The sequence below is a fragment of the Panthera uncia genome, chromosome A2 (assembly GCF_023721935.1).
Source record: "Panthera uncia isolate 11264 chromosome A2, Puncia_PCG_1.0, whole genome shotgun sequence".
NCBI classification, from domain to species: domain Eukaryota; kingdom Metazoa; phylum Chordata; class Mammalia; order Carnivora; family Felidae; genus Panthera; species Panthera uncia.
In genome coordinates this window covers 55,769,673-55,785,531 of record NC_064816.1, presented here as the reverse complement: position 1 = coordinate 55,785,531, position 15,859 = coordinate 55,769,673, and the positions used below count along the sequence as shown (strand labels likewise).

The 15,859-nt window shown below is 52.3% G+C and overlaps 1 protein-coding gene across 1 annotated transcript in view; it reads right to left on the bottom strand.

Annotated features, from left to right (window-relative positions):
• MGLL (monoglyceride lipase) overlaps positions 1-15,859 on the bottom strand; it is a 66,696-nt gene that overhangs the window by 7,946 nt on the left and 42,891 nt on the right. Inside the window, exons 4-5 of the mRNA XM_049642251.1 lie at positions 15,259-15,322; positions 11,096-11,214 (exon numbers count right to left, since the gene is read on the bottom strand). Coding sequence (XP_049498208.1) covers positions 11,096-11,214; positions 15,259-15,322 — 183 coding nt within the window. The remainder of the gene's footprint in view (positions 1-11,095; positions 11,215-15,258; positions 15,323-15,859) is intronic.

Below are 15,859 nucleotides of genomic sequence, written 5' to 3'. Positions count from 1 at the left end.
CTCCTGACTTCCGCACAAGGTCTCTCTGTGGGAAGAAACTTTGCCCCAAAGCACAGTAAATATAGCTGCAATCCACAGCTGGGAGTTTTCTTGAACCTTTGGTTGAGCAAAATCTAGGCCCCACCCCACCAGTCAAAGCTCTTGACCTATTTTTTTGAAAATCTGTTCTGTGATGGAATGCAAAATTACATTTTTAATTAGAATAATACTAAAAATAACTAACACACGGAGCCCTTAACTCTGTACCGGGTGCTACATGAAGTGCTTTACTTGTATTTGCTCATCGAAACTTCTCAGGAAACCTCTGTAGGGACTGGTATTATTCTATCTGTGAGGAGCCTGAAGCTCAGAGAGGCTGTGTGACTCACCCAAAGTTACACAGTAATTAAGGGGCGGAGCCAGGATAAGAAGGTAGGCAGGTGGGCTCCACATTAGCATTCTGAACCACTCACCAGGCTATGCTACCTGTCTAGAGAAGAGAAAGTAAAGGTGGGTCTTGTGCACTTAGATGGCCAGGAGCTGTGGAGGTGGCCCTTCCAGAAAAGAAAGGGCTGGGTCCCTGGTGAGGACCAGAAACGTCTGGGCCTGACAGATAACGAGGTGATCTTTCGCGGACTGCCAAAGGGCAAGGGGGTGCCCTCTGGACACAGACACACAGGTGTCATTCCACATGACACCGTCTCCTACCTCACAGACAAATACAGCCCAGCAGGCCTCCTCTCCTGAGGCTTCCCCTCAGGTACTTACAGATGTGTCTACAGCTGGAGCTTTTTCACCCTCTTTCCCTTGAATCCCTTCCTTTTCCTCTGGAAGCCTCATGCTTCCACCTGAGCTTTAGCCCACCCATCCTGGGACTCCCACCTCCTTCCTCCATTCTTTAGGTCTCTGTTAATCCATCCATTTCCTTCACAGGAAAATCAGATCACCTTCTCTGGCATACTGGAGAGAGAGTGCGTAGCAACTCTGCCCAAAGGATTGCTATGAAACTGTGGGGACCCTAAAACGAACCGGCAGGCCTTTGCAGAGACAATCTCTTCATTTCCCACCTTTGCCTTGAATGGTAGGAGAGGAAATTTGTTGTGGAGAGAGTTGGATGAGGGAAAATCCTGTCCTACGCATGTTGGCTTCCATCTCCTGTCTCAAGTGTTTTCCCAGCCGGATGCTCTTTGTCTCCTTGAGGGTCTGTTCTGCTTTCGGGCCTCAGGTCAGGACTCACTCCATCAGGCTCCCCAGGCTCTCAAGCTAGGGGCCCTCCACCAGCCCCACGTGCACCGGGGTCTGCAGTCCGGTGTTCGTGTGCCTGGCTCGGCAGTCAAGCATCAGCCCTTGGGGCCGGCCCTGGGAGGCCCTTGGTAGACACTGGATGGATGGATGGATGGATGGATGGATGGATGGATGAGTGAGCCTTCCTCTAACCCAGCCTGAGAAGCAGCACTCAGGCTCTGGGGGTCTGGTGCACACTGGGTGGCAGCTGGGAAACTCCGCAGCGGGCTTGCTGGCCCACAGCTGGCAGAGGGGCTGTTCACAGCTGGAACGACACCAGGCTCAGAGGCTTCATGTCACAAAGAAGGGCTGGGCACCGGAGAGGAGTGCCCCCCGCCCCCAATGAAGGCCAGCTCTCGGGAGTGCCTTGCCGCTGCTTTCCCTGTGGCTCATGGGGCCGTGTTCTCATGAGTGCCAGGTTCATAGGATATCCTCAGGCGAACGAGAACTCAGCATAGGAATTGGCCTGAACCGAAGACATGGCCCGCTGAAAGCAGGCTTGCCTGGCGCGGCCAATGCAAGCTCCCCTCTCCATGTGCCGTCTCTTGTTGAGCCTTGTCCAGCTGTCCCTGGGGCCTGGATGCCTGTAGAGTCTCTCCTCTCTTCCCACACTCAGCTCACTGCCCCTTGCTCCGGGAGGCCTCCCTCCCTGGGGGCACTGTGAGCCATCACTGTTCCTGTCCTTCCTCCGGGCAGTCATCCTCTGTACCTACAGCCTGGGGCTGCCCCTGACATTTCTGGTTTCCAGAATCCCCCTTCCCATGCCCCTCTTCTTGTCTGCTGGCAAACCCCGGGCCCCTCTTCAGGGCCAGTTCACATGTTTCCTCCCACTGACAGGCGTCCAGGCACTGTTGGGGAACCTGGTGCTTCCCTCCAGGACTCCTGTATCTTTGACACAACTTTCGCTGATGTGATAACAACAGCTCCCATCGGCATGGTGTCTACACGGCACCAGGCTGCGGCCAAACCCGCCCCCCCGCCACCCCGCTCCAAGGTGGATCAGTGGCACCGTGTGGTTTCCAAGGTCGTGTTGTGGCACAAAGGAGGAGACAGAGTCGGGGATCTGGGTCTGGACTCTTCCCACCGAGCCTGCTGCCTGCCTCTTTGTCCTTCTCCAGAACCACCTTTCTGCCCTGTGGCTGTGACCCCAGAAGACAGGGTGGCTCATCGGGTACTTCCGGGCCTGGCCCGAAGCGGGGCTTCCATGAAATCCTGTTGGTGTAACGTGCCACCTGCAGGACGGCAGAGGGGAGATGAGGGTCTTGCCTGACGCGGCACAAAGTCCCCCCAACTCGGCTGACTGAAGGCAAGCCAGGAGGCCCGAGTCACTGCTATGGCTGTTGGAGGACGTGCCCAACCTTGGTGGCTGAAATTCTCGAGCCAGACAAGAACCATCAGAAATAAGGCCACTGTGGTTCCATTCTGGATAGACACGGGATGAATCAGGATTAGCCTACATGTATGAGTTACCGCTGAATCAAGAGCGTTATGAATTACTGAGCATCACTGAACATTGCAAAAACCCAGCACAAGGTTCTGGGGCTTCCTTCTGGAGGGCCGAGGACCTTCACAATCAGAAAGGCAACCCTGCCGGCTCCTTCAGAGTGGAGCTCCCTGGGTTGTGACCCCGAACCCAGACACAGCTCCCGAGTGGTCACCAAAAGAAGGGGAAAAGCAGCCACTGTACTCTCCATGCAGTCACATTGGCCACAGGGATTGAACACGAAGTGAGAGAAACAAGAAAGAATTACAGGGATCTTACAGGACCACCTCCGTCACGGCGGGTCACAAACAGCAAGATCCCGTCACTGCAAGTCTTAAAAAGTTGGTGGCAACTAAGGAAACCAAAATGCAGATTAGATAGAGAATGAAGACAGGGAATTACTGATACTTTTCCAAAGCGTGACGACGGCATGGGGCCATGTGTGAATGTCCTCATTCTGGTTCCTTCCTCTTGGGCAACACACACTGAAGTATTGAGGAGTTTAGGGTCCCGGTGCCCGCAACTTAACTTTCAAATGGTTCAGCCAAAACAATGTACCTACTTCACCACCCTGGGTTGGGCAATGACTTCTTGAACATGACGCCAGATGCACAGGCAACATAAGAAAAAAGTAGGGAATTTGGACTACATCAAAATGAAAACCTTTTGTGCATCAAAGAACACTATCAACATAGAAAGGCAATCTACAGAATGGGAAAATATACTTGCAAATCACATACTGACAAACGGTTCATGGCTAGAATATACAAAGAGCTCCCGCGATGCAACAACAATGTTACCCAAAACATCTGATTGAAAAAATGGGAAAAGTAATGTGAATGGACACTTCTCCCAGGAAGATATACAAATGGCCAGTAAACGCATGAAAAGGTGCTCAGCACCACTGGTCATTAGAGAAATGCAAACCCTTTTGGGTGTAAACCCAAAAGTACCAAAAGCAGGGTCTTGAAGAGATAGTTGCACACTCATGTTCACAACAGCCAAGAGGTAGACGCAGCCTGGGTGTCCGTTGACAGATGGATGCATGAACAAAATGTGATCTATCCATGCCATGGAATAGTATCCAGCCTTCTAAAGGAAGGAAAGTCTGACACAGGCTGCAACAGGGATGAGCCTTGAGGACACGGGTCAGTGAAATGAGCCGGTTACAAAGGGACAAATACTGTATGATCACACTCGTATGAGGTCCCTAGAAGAGTCCAATTCATAGTGACAGAAAGGGGGACGCTGGGTGCCAGGGGCTGGAGGCGACGGGGAGCAGAGCGTTATTATTTAGTCGGGACACAGTTTCAGTTTGGGCAGATGAAGAAGCTTTGGAGACGGGTGGCAGGGACGACTGTGCAACGTGGTGAGCGTGCTTAAGGCCACCAAGCCCTATGTTTAAAAATGGTTAAAATGGTAGATTTTAAAAAATGAATTACTGGGACCTTATGAAGATAAAAAGCTTCTGCGCAGCAAAGGAAACAACCAACAAAACTAAAAGGCAACCAACGGAATGGGAAAAGACATTTGCAAATGACATATCGGACAAAGGGCTAGTATCCAAAATCTATAAAGAGCTCACCAAACTCCACACCCGAAAAACAAATAACCCAGTGAAGAAATGGGCAGAAAACATAAATAGACACTTCTCTAAAGAAGACATCCGGATGGCCAACAGGCACATGAAAAGATGCTCAACGTCGCTCCTCATCAGGGAAATACAAATCAAAACCACACTCAGATATCACCTCATGCCAGTCAGAATGGCCAAAATGAACAAATCAGGAGACTACAGATGCTGGAGAGGATGTGGAGAAACGGGAACCCTCTTGCACTGTTGGTGGGAATGCAAACTGGTGCAGCCGCTCTGGAAAACAGTGTGGAGGTTCCTCAGAAAATTAAAAATAGACCTACCCTATGACCCAGCAATAGCACTGCTAGGAATTTACCCAAGGGATACAGGAGTACTGATGCATAGGGGCACTTGTACCCCAATGTTTATAGCAGCACTCTCAACAATAGCCAAATTATGGAAAGAGCCTAAATGTCCATCAACTGATGAATGGATAAAGAAATTGTGGTTTATATACACAATGGAGTACTACGTGGCAATGAGAAAGAATGAAATATGGCCCTTTGTAGCAACGTGGATGGAACTGGAGAGTGTGATGCTAAGTGAAATAAACCATACAGAGAAAGACAGATACCATATGTGTTCACTCTTATGTGGATCCTGAGAAACTTAACAAGACCATGGAGGAGGGGAAGGAAAAAAAAAAAAAAGAGAGGGAGGGAGCCAAGGCATAAGAGACTCTTAAAAACTGAGAACAAACTGAGGGTTGATGGGGGGTGGGAGGGAGGGGAGGGTGGGTGATGGGTATTGAGGAGGGCACCTTTTGGGATGAGCACTGGGTGTTGTATGGAAACCAATTTGACAATAAATTTCATATATTGAAAAAAAAAATGGTAGATTTTACCTTCCGTGTATATTACCTCAATAAATTGGAAAAGACTTAAGCTACACATCCATATTGCTATTTCCATATGTAAGCACAGATGAAAAAAGTATGGCGTAACATTTCCCATTTGGTGAACCACAGGGAAGCGTACGTGGGACTGTGTTGTGCTGCCATTGTCCACTTTCCTGTAGGTTTGAAATTCTCCATAATTAAAATCGGAGGAGAAAGCTCCTTTCCCCACAATCCCAGTTTTCAGGTTCTTTGGTTTCCCTTTGCCAGTAGGAGACACACGTCCCTTGGGTAGGCTTGGAGCAGGAAGACGCTGGTGGGCAGAGTCCCCGTTTGGGGCTGGTGTCTGGATCGGCCGCTTACACCAAGGCTTGGCAAGTCGGCTGCCTCTGATCGTCCTGTAAATGGGGGTCCAAATCCTAGCTCCCGGGTGGCCTTGAGGTGACCGATGGTGTCTTTGAGCGCATTTGGCCCAGGTGGTATTCCCATGGGAACCCAGCCAAGCTGGTGGCTTCTTTCTTCTTGGATGATGTGACGCTGCAGGGCAGGGAGAACGCGTCAAGGTCTCGGGTCTGGCTGGCAGCTGTGACGACCCCTGACAGTCTGGAGAGTCCGCCGGCTTCAGGAAGTCCGCCGGCTTGTGTGCTCAGGGCTGCGAGAGTCCGCAGCGGGAGGAGGGCTGTGAGCAAGAAACATGCGAGGGGGCAGGTCAGCGGACCCCTCGTGGGCAGGGCACAAGACCAAGGTAGTCACATCGTCGTGCTCCGTGCTGGCTGCCCCCATACGGAGCTAGACATGCCAAAAGACATTCTAATGGCCTCTTGTGGTTTTTTTTTTTAAGGCACCAGTAAATTCTTAGCTGCTTCAAATAGACAAGTCGTCTGTGGGGAATGTAAGCTAGGAGCGATGGAGAGTCACAAAATAAAATTGGCTGACCAAACTGGGCACACTGGAAAGTTAATAACCGGTTCTCAGAGGGGATTTCTGTGGGAGGCTGTGTCCTGGGGACAGAGTGGGAGGCTGAGGCCTATCTTTAGCTGTGGTTACAATTAGTCAAAAGCCTCAGGGATGGCCGAGCTTTCCAAGGCCTGGCAGGAGCCTTCTGGAGGGCCACGGCAGATACAGCCTCCCTGCGGGCGGGGGTGGGAAGCGTGCAGACAAGAAGAGCTGGGGAGCCTCATCCTCAGCGCTGGGCGCCTCTGAAGTGCTGGGTGGGGGTCTGGAGAGTCGCCCACCTGGAGGAAAGACAGGAAGAGAGCTGGTCACTCCCCACAGCTCTCTGGGCGCCTGGATCTCACCATCTGGCCCTGCCGGCGTGAGTGCCAACTCGCCAGGATGCGCTCCGAGGGCAGCCAGCACGTTGCGAGAAAACAGACTTCGTTCAGAAGACACATCGCCTCTGTGTACAAACAGCGGATGCCCCGCCTTGAGGGTATGCTCGGAATCACAGCCACTTCTTTTCCCAGTCTCCACCAGTTCACAGGCTGAAGGACAGAGCTCAGAAAAAGCGGTGCGTTCTGTCTCTGTGCAGTCGGGGGACGATCGGGGGCTCCAGGGTGGGAGGAGATCATCGGCCACCTCCCCTCTTCACCTCTTGCCCCAGTGTCTTTGGCCTGAGAACTATTTAGAACATTCAAGGCTTCTCAGAGTGGGAGGGATTCATCACATTCTGAAGAACCCACTGTTGAGGGCGGAATGATGAATATATATGGCAGCACTCCAGTGTTCTGACCAAGGATGCTAACCATGTAGACAAACATAAAAAATGCCCAAGTGGCAACTTCTTTGTTCTCAGGAATTTAGTGCCAAGGGCACTTGGCTCAGAGTAGAGCGATCTGGGCTCAAACCCTTACTTAGTGGCTGCGTGTCCTTGGGTAAGTGACTCGCCCTCTCTGGGCCCAAGTTTCCACAAATGCAAATACTGGTAAGAAGACTGACTTCTGGGAGATGTGGCCGGACAGAAGGGCTAGGGCGTCTGACACAGAAGAAGGGTACGACAGTCACGCACTGGTCAGTATTGAGACAACACGAGGCATTTTCGGCCTTCATTCCCAGAAGGCTTTGCACATGCTGGGAGACCGTGCCTCCGTGGGCTGGTGGCCGTGAGGGATGTTGGTTCGCGAGGGGTGTAATGCTAACGGGCCTGGGTGGGCAAAACCCACACAAACACCGTGCTTTTGACATTCCAACGACAGAGCCAGCCTGCTTCCCCAGAGACAGACTTCCAAATCTTCCCAGAGCCCGTGGCTCCTTCCACCGGGTCCTGCTTTATAGTAAGCTTGTCAGGCCAACGTTTCTTTTCTTTCTGGGGCTTTTAGAGCCTCAGGGTTCCATGGGAAGTATCTTAGCTAAAGATGTGCCTGAAGACACCCTGATGTTAGATCCGGGGAGGTGCCTTTTCTGAACACATTTTCCCCCTGGGCGTTGCTATTTTTAAGGCTCAGCAGAATGTTCAAAGAGAGCCTCTGAGTGGCGACAAGCAGAGGGACTGGTTCTCTGCACCGAGGAATGGAACCGCTCGCTCCTTGTTTATTCCAACTGGAGTCCAGCTTTCAGGCTGACCACCGTCCTGCCTTCCTGGGAGGCTTCCCAGCAGGGAAATGTTTCCGCGTTTCTAAAGAATCACCTCTCTCTGGGGCACCTGGGTGGCTCAGTCGGTTAAGCGTCCGACTTCAGCTCAGGTCATGATCTCGCGGTCTGCGAGTTTGAGCCCTGCGTCCGGCTCTGTGCTGACAGCTCAGAGCCCGCAGCCTGTTTCAGATTCTGTGTCTCCCTCTCTCTCTGACCCTCCCCCGTTCAAGCTCTGTCTCTCTCTGTCTCAAAAATAATTAAAATGTTAAAAAAAAAAAAAATCACCTCTCTTGTCTGAGTGGTCAGAAACCTGAGAAATGAGGGGTGCCGGCTCCATGTTCACACCCGACTCCCGGCTTTTGTAAGGCCTTCAATGGAATTTTCCACTATTTCAAAAATGAGATAGAAGCTACGAAATTTACCACTTTTAAACAAAGAGGGTTCGGAATCACTTCGTTATCTTTTTTTTTTTTTTCCTTCCTTTTTTTGCCCAAATACCTTCAGGTGGTAAGATAAACAATTTGGATTTGCACCTGGATGTTTCATCTCAAAGATGTCAAAGGGGGCGTCCCCTCTCTCTCTCTTTCTCTGTCTCTCGTTGTACTAGCACAGCAGAGGCAAAGATAATTGGTTTTGCTAGAGAATGCACATTCAAGCCAGAGCCATTATTCGAGATGCCTGCTGGTGGAGGAGCCCCTGCCCCCTCGGATCCCCTCACAAAGTGAATCCTGCACACAGGGCAGTGGCCCCCCACACGGGCTGTGGGCACCAGTGACTGTAAAACAGGAAAAAGAACTTAGTGACTGTAAATAGTAGCTGGAAGGAAGCAGCCAGGCATGGGCTTCTGAATCAGATGGGTTCAGCTCTGGCCCTGGTGAGGTGTGCCACTTTGGACAAATTAGACCCCTTCGTAACCCCTGAGCCTCAGTTTCCTTATCTGTGAAATGGAGTTAATGTTGATCTCACCCATGCACATCAGGATTAAACCAAGCAGCATGAGTTTGACTTTGGTGTTTCTGGGTCCTAAAGTGGTGCCTTTTGACTGTATAGATTGGCCTTTTGAAATTTTCTTTTTTTTTTTTTTTACTTTTTTTTCAATGTTTATTTATTTTTGAGAGACAGAGAGAGATAGAGTGTAAGTAGGGAAGGGGCAGAGACAGAGGGAGACACAGAATTCAAAGCAGGCTCCAGGCTCTGAGCTGTCAGCACAGAGCCCGACGCAGGGCTTAAACCCACAAACTGTGGGATCATGACCTGGGCCGAAATCGGACGCCCAACCAATGGAGCCACCCAGGCGCCCCTAAATTTTCTTTTCTTTACTCAAATATTCTTTGATCCTGGTGGGTCAAATCTGGCCCCAAAATGTGGCTTTGGGGGGCACTGTGCATTTTAAAAATTAGACTAAAAATTTCAAAGGAATGTGGATAACTTGGGTGGATGGGACCCCCATGACATCCTACAGGTACCTCCCCATCCCTGCCACTTAGGGTCTCTCACTGGTGTCATTCATAAACAGGTGGCCCTCAGAGGCCCGGGAGCCAGACTCTTGATCAAGAGTTCTCCCTCCCACACATTACGGAGTGTTCCCAGTTAGTCGTACCCTCTGAGTGGCTGAGAGGGCCAGCAGGTCACATTTAATAATGACACTAGAGTCTGGGTGCTCAGGTCTCAGGGACAGCCACTGGAATACCACAGCACCCTGCTCTATTTTCCAGGGTCCTCAGGGAGCCAATGATCCCATGATTTCCAATTCCTAAGGCAAGAGGGGAAACTAGGCAGAAGAGTGGTAAAATGATTTGCTTAATCCTGAAGATAATTCCAGTATCTTTCAGATGCCCAGGGTTGCCTGCTGTCCACGGGCTATAAGCCACAGGGGTCCTTGCCCCCACTGACAGAGCAGGTTGGGGACCACACCCACCTAAGCTCTTAGGCCAGCCCCTCCAGTGGGTGGGCCCAGGCAAGTCCTCTGGACCTGCCCAGTCTCAGTCTGCTCATCTGCAACATGGGGCTGCCGTGCGGCTGGAAGGGCACATAGCACCAGCCTGGCACACAACACAAGGGCCCAATCAAAAGCAGGGTGCAAGGTGCTGGGCTTTAGCTACCTGGGAAGTGAGCCAGCTCGCTGAACCTTAATAGACCAACCCAAATCTCTGGGGTTTTGGACTACACTCTGGCCCGGTATCTCAGGCACGTGAGTTGACCTTGACCTTTTGTCCCTGCTGACCTCGGTGCCTGGTCCCAGAGGTGGTGACATCAACCAGATGGCATAACCCCCAGCCCCTGTCTCTCAAGGCCACCTTATCTTTTCTTCCTGGGCTTCTTTTGGCGGGTTTTGCTTTTAATAATAGTAGCACAGCTCTGCTTGGGGGGCTGTGACGTGTTTCGGGCAGGGCGTTGGCCCCCATGAGAAGGGGTTCACGACGTGCCTTATGATCTGACCTCAGTTTACCCCTTGCCGCTCACCTGCTGCCCTCTGTGTTGTGGCTGAACCACAGTAAATGGGCTGTCCTCCCTTCAAATGAGGACTTTACTGGCACGGTGACCTCTACCAGGAACCCTCTTCCTCTTGAACCCCCTTCAGCTCCTGCACCAGCTCCCACCTCCCAACACATGGATGTATGACTTTTGGCCTGGCCTGAATCCAATCTACTACCATCATCCCAATTGGCCCCCCAGAAATTGCCCTTCTCTATGCGGAGTCCGTGAAGTCGGGTGGGGTTGACACCACCCCTTTTGCTGGACAGTCAGCCAATAACAATCAGCCCTGACAGGTTTGTTGGCTTTGCAACAGTCTATCTTTCTGCTGCAGTTGCTTAGGAAAGCTGCTGGTGGCCCCCTCTGCTTCCACTTGGGGAAAGTTTGCCTGGGAATGAAGCCAAACTAGGGGATATGAGAGCTGGGGAGCCACAGACGGTGAACAAGACTTCTGAGCCCCTGGATCCAGCCATGCCTGAAAGCCTTTAGTTCCATTCATCAATAAATCCCTCTTTTTGCTTGAATCACTTTGCTTTGGGTTTCTGTCACTTGCAGCCACAAGAGCCCTGGCTGATTCATGCAACTTCATCCGGTTTGCTCCTTATGTTCAGGGCATAGCTCAGGTATCCCAAGCACCTGTCCTTTCCCACCCAGTCCTGATGCCACATGGCACCTCACGCATCTCTATATCCCCATCATTTCATGAAGGGCCTCAGTGACAGGGTGGCAGAAAGCCACGGACAGACTAGCCCGCAGCTTTTCCAACCGGGGGCTGCTGCCTTCAGTCCCTCCCCAGCCTCGGCTCCCTCCAGGTTTTCAGAAACACTCTCACCTCCGTCTTATTCCGAGAGAGCATGCTGGAGTCGATTGGGCCCAGGGACATGTTTGGCAGGACAAGGTTGAGAACTTTCGCAGCAAAGACCTGGCAGGAAAGGAAAACAAGGGTGTGAGCTCAGCGGGATCCGTGCCCAGCTCTGCCCACGGGACAGTTTACGATAAATTAAGGAAAGTGACGCCCAAGCTGAACATCAGCCAGGTTCGCTTCCCAAGGCTCAACACCCTAGGACTGCCCCTGCTCTGATTCAGCCAGCCTCTAGTTAGTCTGGCTCGGATCTGCCGTGGGTGAGCAGGGCGGGAGGCAGGCCACCATGGCTGACGGTAGGAATGCCATGTCTAATTTTTGCCTGCTCCGGATCCTGTGCAGTCACCCTCCCCACAGTCATCCACCCGTTGTAATTTTGAATTCTTTGCAGGAGCTGCCTAGCTGAGTTCTTCTGCATGAGTCCCTTCTCTGGGGATCCTAAAAATACAAAGCAGGAGCAGAATCACCCAGATCACCTGTGAGGCAGGATAGCTCAGAAGGCCCTGGAGGAAACTGCTCTGATCAGAAAGAATCTGTTGACTGCCTTGGTTTCTCCCAGAGGGAAACAGAAATGGCTAACCAGCCTGATTAGGAGAAGCATGGCAGAGGGAAAGAGACCTGATCTGATCCCTGGCTGTGCTGTCTTGTGCACTCAGGCACGAGATCTGAACATCACAGACCCTCTGTTTCCTTAGCTGCTAATGGTGCTCCCCCCAGAGGACCACTGTGTGCAGAAGCACCAGGCACTCAGTAGGTGCTTAATCCATGCTCCCTGAACTTGACCCCGATGCGGGTACAATCCTCCCTCCCCACCCCATCTCTCCTGCAGGATCTGGTGTTTACCCAGGAACAGTGTGAGCCTGATGTCACATGTCTGCCTGCAGAGAGAGGGGGGCCGTTCTCATTTCTGCGTGGTGCACAGACACTCAGGGGTGAAAGGTGCGATCCCACAAGCGAGCTGTGAAACGCTGAAATCAGGACGGCAGGGAAGGTGGCGAGTGGTGAATTCTCGGTCTGTGTCGAAGGCACACATCACGGAGCTAAGGAGCGATGGCCCTTTGTGCCCTCGATGAGGGCAAGGGCGCTAACATCTGCCGAGTGGCAATCTTGGGTGTGTGGCACACAGCTCTAGGCGCTTGGTCTTTCAATCCTGACAGACGCCATGAGGTCAAGGTTCATCCTCATTTAACAGATAAGGAAACAGGCTAAGCCCCACACCACGCGGTCAGCTGGGATGGGGGTGAGGGCCTGAGCCAGACCATTCTTTCCTTTCATGTCCCTGCCCTTCATTATTCTATCTCTGTCTGTACAAATGTAACTGGTGGTCTAACCTTGCCTGTGCATGACCCCAAACAGCGGCCACTGAGACTCCCTGTGCCGACACGGGGGCTGTGCTCCTCAACCCCCTTAACACTCAGAACTACAAAACGTCCTATGGGGGCGCCTGGGTGGCTCCGTCGGTTGAGCATCCGACTCCCGCTCAGGTCATGATCTCACAGCTCCTGAGATCGAGCCCCTCGTCGGGCTCTGCGCTGACCGTGTGGAGCCTCCTTGGGATTCTCTCTCCCCCTTCTCTCTCTGCCCCTCCCCTACTCATGCTCCCTATCTCAAAATAAATAAAACCTTAAAAAAAAAAGGATTAAAACATCCTATGTCCTCAGGCTGTACGAGCAGGATATAACCTCACACGGTCTGTCAGACGGCCAGGGATCAGGCACAGAAGCAAAAAGGGCTCTGGTCCTAAGGACTCTGTGTGACACTACTGTGAAATCCACACGGTCAGCTCTCTGCGTTTCAGGCAAGGATGGCAACTCGCTGCCTCCAAGACCAGCCTGGCTTCCTGCACCCCACGCCTGGTGTCCAGGCCAGCAAACCCCATGCATGTCAACTCACCGCCATCCACGTGCCAGGCACTACGCCAAGCCCTGAGCCGACTTGTGACAGTCTAGCGTAGCGATACAAGGAAATCCAACTGGGAGCCCTGGGTAAGTGCTCAGCCACACAGTCTGCAGCCTCATGGGATGGACATGACCCGTTGGGTAGGGTCAAGAGATAGGTGGGGCTGTGGGTCAGCTCCATGGACACACACAGGACCAGGAGGGCTTGGACAGAGCTCTGGGGGCTCTGAGGAAGGAGACAGTTTGGGTGTTTCTAAACACAGACCCAATGTCTATGAGCTCCAGGAACTGGAGGTCCCCCAGGGAATCTAAATTCAGAGCTGGGATCTGTGCTTTCAAAGGTTAAACACATGTTTCAATGCACAGAAACCACAGCAGATAAGGGGTGACTGCCACAGGCAGGGAGGTGATGGGCTGTGTTCACTGGGCTCCTGGTGCTTTGGAAGGGTGGACTTGCCAGGACTTATTTCCTTCAGCAGTAGTGGCCCAAAGGCCACATTATTAGGGCGGAACTTAATGTGCCTCCCAGAGTTTGCAGAACTGGCGTCTAGATGTTTTGCTGTCCCCAGCGACTCTGGACGCAGCTCCCTGAATGGACAGGACGGCTGACAGTTGACCCTGTGTGACCCTGCCACACCTGGGAGTGGCCAGACACGTCTAGCCTGGGTGCCTGTCTGGTCTGGCCCAGCCTTCTCAAAGACACCGCTGGTTTTCTGCCATTCGGTTTCCTACCCGTTCCCAGAGGAGATGGCCAGTGGCCAGGAAAAGGGCCAGGGGCACAGCACCTTGGCACCCACCCTGCAACAGAAGTGAAGGACAGAGACTGCACAACACACATTCCAATGCTCCTAAGCCCACCACCAGCTTCCTCATTTGCCAACAATTTATGCTTTGTGGCCCGTCACCTGATTCTGCATGGACCTGGGCACACAGATGCCAGCCATTGGTGAAGACACAGACTTACCTTTATCTTTGAATCTGTGCTCCTGCCACTGGTGCTTTTTTTTTTTTAAGTTTATTTTGAGGGGGGGGGGAGGAGCAGAGAGAGAGAGAGAGAGAGAGAGAGAGAGAGAGAGTCCCAAGCAGGCTCTGTGCTGCCAGCGTGGAGCCCAATGCTGGGCTCGATCTCACAACCACGAGACCACGACTCGAGCCGAAATCAAGAGTCAGACACTCAACCGGCTGAGCCACCAGGTGCCCCATCCACTGGTGCCTCTTAAACCAAAACATTTATACTCCAAAATGCCAAGATCCTTATTTCCAGCACAAGATGCTGACAGTTTAGGCTTGACAAGGGTCAGAAAAGGCAGGGCTCTGGTTCGAAGCATCCTTGCTTTGGGTTCACAAGGCTGAGGACAAGAGGGCCAGGAAGGACTCTATCTCCTCTCTCCGAGCGAGCACTTGTCTTTCTCCTAACAGGGCTTTCTGCAGCGAAAGAGAGCTTTTAGGAAAACAGAGTTGTAGGGAAAAAAAAGAAAACAAAAAAGAGGAAGGCCATTTCTGGGGAAGTATTTGCTTTGCACAAAATGGACAATGCCAAGGTTTGGTCTCTGGAGGAAACTAAAGAGTTAAGGGCAGATCAGCTGGCCGCTGCTCCTCCCCCATCAGAGTACCATAAGCCAAATGCTGGGGAGACCGCCTCCTCCTGTAGCTGCCCAAGGCGTGATCCCCCAAAGAACGAGCCGGGGAGACACGGCCAGGATGATGATGTCGTGGCTCAGGACTGGAGGAGGCTGGGCCACTGGACTGTCTAGCCGTATGCTTCCCTCCACCAGGACTCCCAGGGCAGTGGCCCCTCTTGCCGCTCTGAGGGCGCTGGAGCTGGTGGGCTCAGGATGGACCAATGCGCCTAAAAGGACCAGCTCATGACAACAAAGCTCCAGGGGTAGAGTGCCATGGAAGACACTGGTGCTGGAGCAAGGAGGACTGGGGATTCGGTCACAGACCCAGATGAGGGGGCAGACACCTCCAGGAACACAGGGTACAGATATTGCCACCCTTTCTCTGTTCAGCCCTGCAGGGGCTTGGTGTGTGGAGAGTGCTAAGCCCTAGGTATGAGTTAACACCAGAGAGAGTCCGCGGAGAGGCCTGGGCCAGACACACTATTCAAAGGGCAGGCTCAGGGAGGGAGACTTGACTTCAGGGATTCCCTTGAAGTGACTTGTGGCACCGTGCTTTCCCAGGAAGGTAGCACCTTTGATTGAACCCTCTGTTCCTTCCGTCCCATTAGCGTACTGGTAGCGGGCGCGATGCCCCCATCCGGCCCTATCCCTTCCTGATTTTCCATGGCCTCCCTGCTCTACGCGTGGTCCTCAGACCAGCAGCACCAACAGCTCCTGGGGACTCTGGCCTGTTGGATCAAGGTCTGCATTTTTACCGGACCCCAGGGTGTTCTTGTGTGCCCTGCGGTTGGGAAGCTGGCAGCTGCTGTGTCTCAGGGAAGCACCATGAATGCCTCTTCCCAGGCCCCACCATGAGAGATTCTGATTGAATTAGTCTGAGGTGGGGCCCTGGCGTCAATAATTGTGTGTGTGTGTGTGTGTGTGTGTGTGTGTGTGTGTGTTTTAAGTTCCCTGGGTGATTTCAGCATGCAGCCAGAGTCGAGAAAGTGTTCTTGTCTTCTTCCAGTTAGGACAGGGTTGAGGGTGCCACAGAGACATCTCTGAAGGGTACGCTGCCCTTTTGAAGGAGCTATGATGAAAGACAGAGATGTGTGGATGGCCCTGACCCTCAGCTCTTTTTCTAAAGCTGTGTGGTAACTTCCAAACCACATTTCTAACAAGACGAACTGGGTAGAGGCAAATCTTTTGATGACGATACTATGGCTTAAAAAAAA